Source organism: Branchiostoma belcheri, unplaced genomic scaffold, assembly GCF_001625305.1.
Source record: "Branchiostoma belcheri isolate BF01 breed outbred unplaced genomic scaffold, Haploidv18h27 scaffold41, whole genome shotgun sequence".
NCBI lineage: Eukaryota > Metazoa > Chordata > Leptocardii > Amphioxiformes > Branchiostomatidae > Branchiostoma > Branchiostoma belcheri.
Window position 1 is genome coordinate 2,363,583 of NW_017804032.1, and position 13,453 is coordinate 2,377,035.

A 13,453-nucleotide genomic window follows, 5' to 3' on the forward strand; every position below is an offset into this window, starting at 1 on the left:
TATATATATATATACTCTATACGTACACATAGAGTTGATTAAATGGAGAAATACTCGGATTAAGAATGAGTAGGAAAACACAACAATGAGCAACACCAAGACACCAAGCATTTTAGCTTATGAACCACATGGTAGTGACAGTCGCAGAACAATCATGATGTAAACTTTAAAGGTCACCATTCTTGGTAGTCTTTCGCATTCGAAGATGACTGTCATCATTAACATGCGTGATAATATGGTACACTTGTGTACAGCATGATGGCAATATAAACTTTAAGATATGTATCGTATCGTGCTGAAACTATACTACGTGTAGTGTCTCTAGTGCCCACATACAGTTATCTAATATTTGCCTGGTTAATACTGACACAGAAACAAAAGTGCTTACTTGTTTGGCGCGTCAGTTTGGGAAGGTACTCTGACCACAGCGCACACTCGTCTATCCTGGGCCCCTGCCCGAGTTTTGGCGGGTTGATGTCCAGGGTGATGAACTGTCTCCCGCTCACGGTGTACCTGGGCCACAGTTCCTGACTGTACGTCTGAAACGACTCCTTGTTTGGGTTCCTGTGGGGTAGAGAAGAGGGGTAGGGGGTAAGATCAACCTTTAGGCCACAGCAAATGAATTTAATGGATAACATCCTCCGCAGACTCCAAATCTAAATTATGCGAAAGGGCGAAAAAAAACAAGGCTGACAAAAAAGGTTCCTGGTTCCTGCATTTTTAAATTTTGATATCAAAACCTTGTTAAACAAGAAATGATGCCTATATTGTGCTATGTTTACTGCCAACTATTACAACATCCATTTGTCACTGAAAAATAAAAGTTTTCAATCATTGTACAAATAGTTTTGATTCAGTGAACATGACATACAAATCCTTCACTACATCAAAGTAAAAGACAAAACAATAAATCAGAGCCTTGTCGTGTCTCCTCTCTTCATATTTATCTGCCATCCACGTTATGGCATGGCAGCAGACATCTTTGCCCATTTCCGGCATGTTGACCACTTTCAGAAGGCAACATTGTTTTTTTTTCAAATCAGGCGAAAATTAATACGCGGTGATGTCATCCATAAAAATTACTTGTTGTGGTCTTTATTAACACAGTACCAGACACTGTGAGTGGACCTGGATGCCAAGAGGTCGCAATCAGCCTGATCAATGACGTCAACAACGCTTAGCAACATCTTCTGAGTAGACGTGATTATAAAGGCACTATTTGCCGCACTAACACACAAATAAAGCCGTGTGTTTGGCCGGACAACAGTACGGTGTTGTCACTTGTCATTGGTGTGTTTGTCTGCACACATGTTCTCGTGTGGGGGGCAGTCACGATGGAAAATGCGGCTGAAAAAGGTCATTGTGATTCTTTCTTTAAGCGGACTTAAATTTAGCATGGCTCATTATAAGAGTGTCGACATCTGTCTCCTTCATACAATATACGTACGTCATTGAAAGTTATTATTAGAAGATTACTGCTAACCCAAATATACAACTGATGTAACTTATACTATTTATATCTTTCCAGTGACATTTACATGCAAGATTCTGATATTCTGTATACGTATCATGAATAACTGATAAAATACTCTTTTGCCATAACTAATAGCAGGCATTAAAATAGATCTAGGATTTTGCATAACAACTCTGTTCTCATAGCTTGTACAACTCGCACTAATAGTCCAGAAACATCGAGAAGCTACCAAAATACGCTGTGCCTGATTCCATCGACATACCGACATCTACTTGTAAAACCTATGTGGTGTTTTCCAACACCCTGCCAGTTTATTTTAAGACTGATAACACTCTCAGCATATATGCTTAAAGTTACATCCGACAGCAAACATTTGCTCAATCCGAGGCATCGACAAATATGAAAAATATCAGGACTGAAAACTGAGATTACTATTTTTCATACTTTGCGATGAACGATGTATATGGTAGAATCTAACGTAAATCTTCTTACTTTAATTTGCTGAATTGGAAATGATCAGAGCTAAAACAGGGCAAGATATCAAACATTGGAGTTTCAATAATACAGTTGTGTCCTTTCAGATAACTAACATTGTGTTTTCGTGTAGATATCCTAAATATCTTGAAATTTGTACAAAGAGCCATAAACCTACTTGAATATCTTGAGATAGACACATTATTACAAAGATTCATCATCATAATCAACAAACTACAGCACCGGTTTCATCAACCATATATTCAATCTTTTCTTTCATTCATTCTTGGATGATAACATTTTTGAGAGGGACGGTATTTCACTTACTTCCCATGTTATATCCATAAGTACATCCATGTATCATACTTATAGTTCTGCAGTACTGGTTTACCCAAATCCCTGTGTTGTCACAGGGGTGGGGAGATACTTCTGTGTGATACATCGCCCGTAGCAAGTACAATTTAGAACCTCTGTTCTAGCTGTGATCAGTTGCCCCGCGCGCAACAAGGGACCCACAAGGCGCTGGTGCTTTATTTTATGGCAGTATTTTATCCATTTTCATCCTTCCCGGACAAGCGATTCGTTTCCATGATTGAAGTGGGATCGATCCTGCCCGTGCCTAAATGGGAGCGTGTGAAGGCGGTTTGTCACGGGATCGGGGACGCGGCTGGGGAGCATTCGTCTCTGTACGCCTTCTGTTATGAGATTATGCACCGGCTCTCTCGGATCCATGCTGTCATTTCTAACTACAGCTTTCTTCATACTAGTATTTTCATCAGTGGAGCAAGAATTTACAAACCGTTAGAGATTTTACAAAAGCATGGGATAATGTGCATTTTGTAACCCGTGCGTGTTCTGTTATAAGATTATGCACCGGCTCTCTCGAATCCATGCTGTCATTTCCAACTACAGCTTTCTTCATATTCTCATCAGTGGAGCAAGAAGTTACAAACCGTTGTAGATTTTACAAAAGCATGGGACAATGTGCATTTTGTAACACACGTTCTGTTATGAGATTATGCACCGGCTCTCTCGAATCCATGCTGTCATTTCTAACTACAGCTTTCTTCATATTCTTATCAGTGGAGCAAGAATTTACAAACCGTTGGAGATTTTTTTTTAATTGTTATTCTAAAGCTATGTTGTCAACGGCAATCGTATAAGAAGTTGCTACAAATTCTAATTCATTAGCTCTCTTGAATCCATGCTGTCATTTCTAACTACAGCGCTAGCTTTCTTCACACTTTCATCAGTGGATCAGGAATTTACAAACCGTTGAAGATTAAAAAAAAATTGTTATCCTAAAGCTATGTTGTCAAAGGTAATCGTACAAGTAGCTGCTACAATTTCTAATTCACGCTGTTATTTCTAACTACAGCTTCTTCATATGTTCATCGAATTTACAAACCATTGGAGATTTTACAAAAGCAATGGACAATGTGCATTTTGTAACCCACTTTCCCAAGATGAATTTAGTATGGGCAATGGGCAGGGTATTAAAAGGGAAATTTGTTATTCTAAAGCTATGTTGTCAAATGTAATCGTATAAGTAGTTGCCACAAATTCTAATTCGGCAGCTTAAGTACAATCTATCAACCTAAACCTTGGCAGCCAGCACTATCGGTAACGGTGCAGCATCTGGGAAGACTATGGAGAACGTACATCAATATAAGGCATTTGTCATCATTTTATGACACTAGAACTTCAACCATATATTCTCAGTATCATATATCGTACCTTTATGTCATTTCAATGATGTGTACCGTATCATTGACGAAAGAAATTGACAAAAGCAAGTTCATAAAAGGATGTTCTATACGTGACAAATGCGGTTTTTCTTCCCGTCGTTGATACACAGATGGTGAGACAGAATGCCATCACCCGGTATGTTTAATTAACCCCGGCCATTCTACAGTCTACATGCCGTCATCCGTCGTTTGTCGCTGTTTTGTACAGTCATGGTTATGACTAGGGACTATCCGTTATTGTTGACTAAGTAGAAAACATGCAGGTAGCTACATAGGCGAGTTTCACCGTAGTCAGAGAGTATGTGGTGAATGGTAGCAATGAAGTAACCAAGAAATATTTACATCACGATATAATACTTGATGTTGAAGGTTCGTAAAGGTGTATACTTCTTCAACAAAGAGTAAATTAGTTAAGTTGTCAGTGTTAATTATACAGCTTTTAGTAAAAGTTCTATTCAAACTATTGGCTAGTACCACCTACTTCAAAATTTTCCTTTGTTGTTATTTAAACCTGAATAAGAAAGGCTGATAGCACCTGCATAAAGCCATATACTAGCTGATCATAAAACATGGAGAGCAAAAGAAGAGATGAGATATGATTCAGGAAATATAGAATGATTTGCGTCGTTGTCGACCAATGGAAGATTGATCATTTGGACATGAAAGATGTCTTCTTTCCAGGTGACCTCATCACGAGGCAGGGGCAAGATGGCGCCATGGTGACAGTGGACGGCGACAAGATGACAAAGTAGGGACAGAAGATATACTTCTTACGACTCGGTAACTCCGAGTGGGTCAAAGCCTCGTCAAGTAAAGTAGATGAACTCATTTATGAGTCTAGATTTCAACAGGATTCCAACAGCATAAGGGAGAAGGGTCAACAAGGTTATGATGAATAGATCACATTTAAACATAATTAATTATTTAGAAGTATTGTTATTCCTTAGCCAAGGCGTATTTTGTTGATAACAAACTAATAGGTTAGGGGACATTAAATGAATGTCTGCTACCAAATGTGGCATTTTTATTTTATTCTTCATTTTATCCTGCAAAGAATCTACCTGAAATGATAGATTCCAGCAACATTCTTGACTATCAGAACTTTCCACAAGGACCACTATAAAATACATGTTTTGGGGGTTTACTTTTACATAACTTGTTATATATCATATGTTACAAATGTGAATATCTAATTAAGTTTGATATTTTGAATCTTTCTGTCGTTACAACACGTACCTTTGTATTTTCGCATATATCATAGTCATTTTTTTTACGTAAACACATGTAAAATGAGAGTAGATTGCCGGAAGACAAGACTTACCCGGTCCGTGCAAAGTTAGCCCAGTTCCTCATCATCCTTCTGCTGAAGTTGGCCTCGTCACGTGTGTAGTTCCTCTTGGGTTCCAGAGGCAGTCCAAACTGAAACTCGATCTCGTAGCCATGCGGCGTTCCCATCCACTTGGGCCAGACCAGGTTCGACGCCCTCTGCTCGAAGCTGTACTTGTACACAGACTGTCCGAAGGACGCGTAGGCGTGTGCGAAGTCGTTCAGCGGGCAGATGACGTTGTGGTCCCCGACAACATCATCCAGGGCATCCCGGTTGCTCACGCCGTCGTTCTCCTTCAACCAGTTGGTGTACTGAAAGGCTATGGCGTCGACGCCGAAGGAGTTCGTTTCTGGTACAGACATCTTGACCCCCTCTAGAAACTGCGAGCGACTTATCAAACTTTCCGTCTGCTTGGAAAACCCTGGTGCTCCGTAGATGAGGAAGAACGTCCCCTCGTCTTTGACTGCGCCGGCCAGGAGGTTGCACCTCTTGAAGTTTCCCCTCCTTATGGAGGTTTTGGGGTCTTCTGTGATGAACGTGCCGTCAATAACAGGGACGTGAGGGAACCTGAAGATCGGGTCCGATGTGACCCACTCTTTAGCGATGATGTACTCTGCTGGCTTTGATCGCAGACACTCTATAGTCTGGTCCAGTGGGACTGTTGTAGGGCACTCCACCGCGCGTGCGAACGCCTTCCCTCTTCGAAGTGCCTCCTTGTTTGTTATAAACGCCCACGGACAATTCGGGGCTCCGCTCTGCATGATTGCCCTTGTAAAAAGGTTTCGACTTTTTAGCGATAGCAGATGATAGCCCACACTCACGCTGCCGGCACTCTCACCAAGGATGGTCACCTTCTGCGGATCGCCTCCGAAGAAGGCGATGTTTTTCTGTACCCACTGTAGTGCAAGGTTTTGGTCCATGAGGCCCATGTTCCCGGGTGCGTCCTGATGCCCCAGTGCCAGGAACCCCAGCGAACCCACACGATAGTTCATCGACACCACGACAACGTTTTCTATAGCTGCAATCGTCTTTCCGTCGTAATAGTCCAGAGACGCCGTCCCGTACCAGAACCCACCTCCATAGATCCAGACCATGACTGTTTTGTCGGCAGGTGGAGGGTTGGGCATCCACACGTTTATTTTCAGGCAGTCTTCACTGAGCGGGGTGTTGGCATTCCAAGCCTCCGAACCCGTGAAATTAGGAAATAGGGTATCCTTGATTTGGTAGCAGGAGTTGCCGTACTGGAAAGCGTCGAACACGGAAGTCCAGTTCTTGGCAGGTTGCGGCGGCTTGAATCTCAGCGGACCTATCGGCGGCTCCGCGTAGGGGATCCCTAAGAACGCGACGACCTGCCGCCCGTACAGGTTCAGCACCTTCCCCCGTACTTTACCCGTGGTCGTTTCGATGACCGTCCGCTGAGCCACCGCCACGCTCAGAGTGATTGACAGCAGCACCAAACGTACACCCCCTCCAGTTGTCATGGTGATCCCTTCTCAGCCTGCCTTCCGCTCGCCAATCTGTAAGGAAGACACAACAGTCAGCTACAGCAGTCTGGACAATTCAATTATGTAGAGGGGCCAAATACATCAAATACATACTTCGATGGGTACGTATTGATGCGAACAAGCCCTTCCCAAGTCCAATATCACAGAGCACATAGAGGCAACCAATATTAGATTTCGATGATTATGATCTTGAGAAAACGCAGGGTGGTTTTCAGTTGGAGCATGTACCTAGCCCCGCTGAGAAAGATATGTCTATCTGGCTGGGATATTTGATTCCCCAGATATTGTACAGGACCTGGCCGGCCCCGTGGTCACTGAGCTACTGACAATGACAGACTGGGGGAAGACTATTCGATAGACCATCGCGTGGCCCATGCAATCCACGGCAGATGAGCATTCAAGTCTCCACGGGCCGACAGTGTTTCTCAGTTTTATTGCAGCCCAATACATCATCGGCTAAACCACCGTGAATGCAGTGTCTCTACTGTGAGCCACCTCCTAAACGTAATCACCAAAAGCTGCCAACCATAATCTTTACGTCATGGTCAAGGTAGAAAATCAATGAATCAATACCGCTGCACTAATGTGGTTGGGTATGTCTCATTGGCTTAATACAGAGGAATGGGCTTACCAAACTCATTACAGCCAGCGCTAATATCACATTGCTTCATTACTGTAATGTAGAACGTATCTCATTTACCATTGTCTTCATGGCTTAATCAGTCTCCTAGGGTAACACCATGTGTATGCTTTGTTTAACCCTTATACGTACATAGTACTTCATACATAGAGACAGTGTTTAATACAATTGAGTTCACGTGGATACCGACACTATTTTTTATACTGAGCATCAATATGCAGTGCACGAAATGTGAGTTTATTCCTGTCAGAAAGGTCGCGGAGCCACCACCATTTGTAACATCATCGCTTTGACAAACGGTCGTGCCACAGGATGGCGAACTGCTGTGTGTTATAACCCGGGCCATTCTGACCTAACGGATACATGTTTAAACAATGGATGACAGTCTGTTTGCAGACATTATTTGTTTCAAAAGTACTCCACACAGTGCAGCTAAATGGCTGATGTACACGTATAACTACAATCTACGCATAAAATATTATGCCAACTGTGGAATTAATGTGTCGGTATGTACTCATACACGTACATGTGGTGATGAAAAAACATCCATGTTCAGAGGATATTTTCTCATACACTAAACATTTCTCTGCATATCATCGTCATTTTGTTCGAATTTTAGTCCCTATGCCATGTGACTATGTCAACGTACATCTGCCTCAAAACTACATGGCATCAACCTTTCACAGTTAGAGCTGACTGCACGCGCCTAACAAAATCACTGACTTTTCTTGTACAAACAGTACTACTTACGCTGCTGCAAAACATGAGTATTCCAGTGCCTCATACCTTGGTGATAGATAGGACGGCCTATCCACGCAAAGTCTTTGGTAACCCGCTGTGGGAGGGTCTCACAATCGCTCGTGCGTTCAAGCAACTCATCTCGTCGCTGAGTTAGAGTCTGTATCCTTTACATCAAACACGGTTGACCCTTCAACATCATCGGGGTTAACAGGCCGCACCACCTTTGGGATGCCAAAGGTCGGCAAACATCTTATTTACTTGATCCCACACGTGGTGCATACCACCATCAAAGACGCCACGTCTACCCCAGGGTCAACATTTCTCCGCGAACATGACTTTCCTGGATTCTCTTCTCTTACAGATTGTCGCGATTTTGGGAAGTTTGAGTTCTGTGTTGTCAACAGCGAAGAGGCAGCTAATACCAGGGGCGACAGGGGGCATGGTAGACCGTCGCTGTGTCATATAGATAACTTTGAAGCGTGGAGCTTCATCTGTTTCCGAGCCGTGTGGATGTTTTAGTCGTATCCCATATGGGCGACGTGCTCTTCCAAGCAAGTAATACGCACTTGACTACTGACAGGGGCACGTTTTTCAAGAGCACGAACAGCGCATTTCATAGAATTAGTATGCATTACAGAGAGTATATTGAAGACTCTTGACGATGTGCAGTCATATGAAACTAATTACAAGTAGATAGGACGAGGAATATCATTCACGTTCCTCTTTACCCATCACTTTTTTTGTAATATTCCAATGTCAGCCAATATTGAAGAGTAAGTATCTCACAGTGCAGTACGTGCGTTCCCTGGCGTTTTGCGGGACCATATCTTATTCACTGACGGTGATTATTTCAAGCATTTCCAATTAAACGTCAAAGCCGAGGCAATCAGTTCCTGGCAACTTGGTCCTATCTTGACTTTTAAAATCTTTATTTGGCAGACGGTGGATCAGGAGCTGGCAGCTTGCATGATCCTCCCACGTCTAACCATGACTGATAGTAAATTACCAATTACGCGCACGTCCTTGTAGGTATTACTGTCACTTACGTTCAAACCCTGAATACTTACATACAAGGATGTGGAGAATCAAGTAGTTCAATTCTAACTTTATAAAGTTCAGGCGTAAGTATTACTGTCAGTCATATTGCAACCCCTGTACATATAACATACTCATATACAAGGTTGTGAAGAAGCAAGCTAGTAGTAGTTCAACTTTCTTTCTTTATTCCGAATACAATTGCAACGACAATACACGTGGAGCACCAAGCAACAAATTTAGCTGATGATGTGCCCCACACATTATAAAACATAACACAACAGTTAGATGCAGGTAAAGTTACATCGAAATGCATAAATAGCTGTACAATTAAAACAGCATACAGTCCAACTTTATGAAGTTCAGACGTCCAAAGCAATCGTGGTATTGAGATGATAACATAAATATCCGAGTTAACGATGCAGAACCAACTGGAATATGATAAAGATTAAACCTGCTGAGGCTTGGCATATGTGTATAGTACTCGTAGAACCCGTATGGTATATATAAAACTGCTCATTGTACCCTTTATAAACATAGTATAGCGTAACTTAGCACGCACTTGTAGAGGTGTACAAGCTCTTAGTCAGTAGTTCTATTCAACATTCTGCCAAACATATAGTACCCGTTGAACCTATATGTAGAATCTTGATAGACCCATACCAGATAGTAATCTTATTATCTGCCATACATTGTATCTGTTACAATCGTTGTGCAATAACTTTGACTTAATTTGATTTGACTTGACTTAGATTGTGTAGGTAACTCCCTACTTTCTGTTAAAGGCATCCAGTGCAGTTTCTATGGCTTGGAAACCACACTATCCCAATGTATATTGACCCTAAAGGCAAAAATTCTGACGAAAAATGGTCATTGGAAGGGCCCTTGGCTGATATTTAGGGTACCACCCAGAAAATAAAGGACTCATCTCCGGGCTTGTTTCTGCAGTTTTAAAAGCCCAAAGTATGAAATACTGACTCAAATGTGCTAATGTGAAGCAGTATGTGTCAATATCACAAAGATTGCCTTATTCAGAATATTTCCAGTTTTGCTGCCCTGAAATCGCATTGGATGCCTTTAACTTGTTGGGTTGGGAAATCCTCTGAGAGTCTTTTGAACATTCACGTCAGGTAGGAGAAAAACATATCAGCGGCCCCAGGTTTGACCTTGACAAAAGCCAGAACTCATGAGCCACTGGTGGATGTAGGAGGGATGATTGTTTGTTAGCGGAGATAACAATCACATTTCACAACTTAAACCACGGGATTAGCTCTCTGGTCTGGCGAGACTCACATTGGGCTGGAAAAAATCCCCAAGATTACTAGTTCATGTAAATGATCGTCGTGGTGCGTTTACGTTCAACTGAGCTGGAAACTCGTGGTTATATTTAGCAGTTGGTAACTTTTCTACACTCTGTGATAAGAGTGGATATCGTCAGAGACATGCAATAAAGCCCTTATGTGTGTTACACCGAAGGGCTGCCATATCAGCTACTGTATACAGATACTGCTGCAGAAAGCATAGACTTGTAGTAAAGACAATTCAGGCCAAATGCTAGCATGCCTAATTTCACATCAAGTATTATTTCCCCTCTTTACACCTATAAAACTGTATAAACTGCAGAAAGGCAGTCACCTTCGGTAGCAGCCACAATACATGCAAGCAATAGTCAGTCTATGTTGTATAAATATAAATGAATTAAAATACACAGATTGAATGCTATTGATACTTCTTTTAGAATACTCTAATGTCATTCTATAGTTCTCTTTGAAATAAAACGGAACGAGTTGCCTTGGCATAGAATTGCTTGATCTAATATTGATCTGCAAAAAGAACATTGGAACGCTGAGACAATAACCGTGCTTCTCGGAGAATGTGTGTTCTGGTCTCAGGGGAAATAAAAAGGGGTGGAAATATTTCAATTTTCACGGTCCATTTGTCGCAGACTCGTCTGCAAATGCAACGAGACAGGCTGATGAACGGCCGTACATGCCCCCTGTACTGTATCACATCAACTACGGGATACTTTTAGCTGTAACGTTATTCTAGGGGCATCCGTCTTTCAGTCTTGGGGAAATCTGGGGACATTTTCAACAATACGTTGAACGAAATTTGTCTGTACTTTGATCAATTTCGATGATTTAAATTTACTTGGCACATCATATGCATGTTGCTATGCATCACATCACCTACGGGCTACTTTTATAGCTGTAACGTTATTCTAGGGACATAAGTCTTGCACGAAATTTGGTCATTTTTAACAAAACGTATGACGAACGTTGTTTGCAAATTTTGTACTTATATTAATTTTGATCATTTAAATTTATTTGGCACATCATGTGCATGTTGTTATGTTTATCATCGTTATTATCTTTTATGTTCGTACATTTCAAAATTATAATTATCAATTTCGTTTATATCAAGCTCCCACTATTAATCTGTATAGTAAAATATTTCCGCTTTTAGTGATTAAGGATCTTTTGTAAGCCATTGAGACTTCAGTCAAGATGTTCAACATTTAGAAGAAATGGCCAAATTATAAACGCTAATGTCCTCTTTGTCTTTTTAATAATGTTTAACATTAGATGGAACTACATGTTTCAAACACACACATGCAAGCACACACACACACAAACACGCACACAAACACACACACACACAAACACGCACACAAACACGCACACAAACACACACACGTACACACACACACACACACATTCCTCCAACCGTGAAAAACAACATCGACCGTGAAGGGAGACAAGCATTACCTCCACTCTTTCATCTCACCGGCAATCTGCTGCCTTAGTCACCGACCAAATTGAACCCGCATCCCGCTGAGAGGAAATTACCGAACGGTGTTAGCTTCTCGTTTTCCCCGCTTGATTCTTCCTGACAGGTTCGGCCATTTTCTATCAGGAAGGATTCCGTCGGACCAGAGAGGGGGATATACAGGAAGATGCTACTTGACAGCCGCGTAGTCGGGGAGCAAACGAGGGGCAACACTTTACAGGGAGACCCGCAACACACGGTCTCTTCCAGTAGGATACAGACTCAGCGATGCAAGATATGAGTCATCTCTTGATATGTAGCTGCAATATATAGTTTGAGATTATGATTTTATGAACATCATTAATTTCCGGTAAATGTTATGAAATTGCTGTTCTGTGTAATATGCGTACCCTGCCATACACATCGTTGAGCTTCCGGTGCGTAATGACGAATTTCTCTGCCGTTAGAATTTTAAGTTTAACACATAGTAGTCATAAATTAAGACCTAGAAACTATGAATTACAACGTAGCCATTCAACCATGTTTTCATGCTGTGACTTTATAATTGAAAGCTTTATTTCAAAATCACATACAGTATAGTTTTCATTAATGGATATACTATGCCTTGGGTATTCATGGAAAACAATATTTAGTTATTGTTTGATACGGCTTGTTTACTTACTTTCAAACTTTAAGCGTTCAAACTTTAAAGTGCCCGTGAAGTAAAATGCACGCAGGTATTGTATTCTGTAAAAGCCATTGCAGCGTTCACATCGCCATGAAAGTGGTTCAGTCAAGCGTTCTGCCCTCTCTCCCAATTCTAGTCTATTGTCGTCCTTCATTTCCCCTTGTAAAATCACGTCTTTGATCTACCAGGCTGTAGGCAGGGCGAGAAGACGGCGTGAACCGGTGGCACATTCGACCATCTGTGAAAGCCCGGCTTCCCTTAAACTCATTAAGTCCTCTCTCTTTACGGCCATTCCCTGCGCCGGTTTGATTTAAACAGTTCCATTTCTTCCCACGCCCGGCGATGCCTCGTTGGCGAGTTGGTTGATTATCTCTGCAGGAGCGGCAGGCTGGTGGCAGCGGGGTAATGGCGCGTGCATTCACCGTAGACTGATTCGGGTGCTTCTCCCTGCACGGATGGGTGGGTAGGGTAGATGCATGCCATCGTACTAATAACCCGCAGCACTATGTCACGTCACATCTACAGCCATTAGGCGGCGCCGGAACGTGCTTTTAAGGCTAATTCTGCGCTCGCAGCCGTGGCATTGCCTACAGATTGATGTGAGTGCTTCGGAGTAACTTCTCTCGCTACTAATGAGGCGTCATCAGGCCAATATCCGATCGATGGCAAAGAAACACGTTAAAACAGCGTAATAGGAATGCGCTGGCATGTAGCGTTTCCTCCGTCAAATAAACTTAATCCACCCCCGAAAAGTTCCAATGTCCCAGATGTCTTGAAACGCTGTGAGAATAAATCTCAGTTGTGATTTTTGGCCACTCGGGCTGCTTTGAAATCGCTTTGAACGACTTTGTAGTGGCGTTTCACGCGCTGCGTCTAATACGCTTTCAAGGGACCTCTCTCTGGTAACAGTCATCTGTCCAGGTTTAATAGCAGAGCGCAATCTTCTCTTCAATGTTCCGTGCTTGAACTGCGAGCTAAGATCACACGCCAAGCGTTAATGGAAGTTGAAATTGCGCAGGAAGAGAGAGACAGTCAAGGGAAGGGCAAAAACT

The 13,453-nt window shown here is 42.2% G+C and overlaps 1 protein-coding gene across 4 annotated transcripts in view; it reads right to left on the reverse strand.

Annotated features, from left to right (window-relative positions):
- LOC109477844 (acetylcholinesterase-like) overlaps positions 1-13,453 on the reverse strand; it is a 23,410-nt gene that overhangs the window by 5,239 nt on the left and 4,718 nt on the right. For all 4 annotated transcript variants that reach the window (XM_019779264.1, XM_019779261.1, XM_019779262.1 and 1 more), the window contains 2 exons: positions 5,018-6,540; positions 389-564 (listed from right to left, as the gene is read on the reverse strand). In XM_019779264.1, coding sequence (XP_019634823.1) covers positions 389-564; positions 5,018-6,504 — 1,663 coding nt within the window. In that variant the 5' untranslated portion in view covers positions 6,505-6,540. The remainder of the gene's footprint in view (positions 1-388; positions 565-5,017; positions 6,541-13,453) is intronic.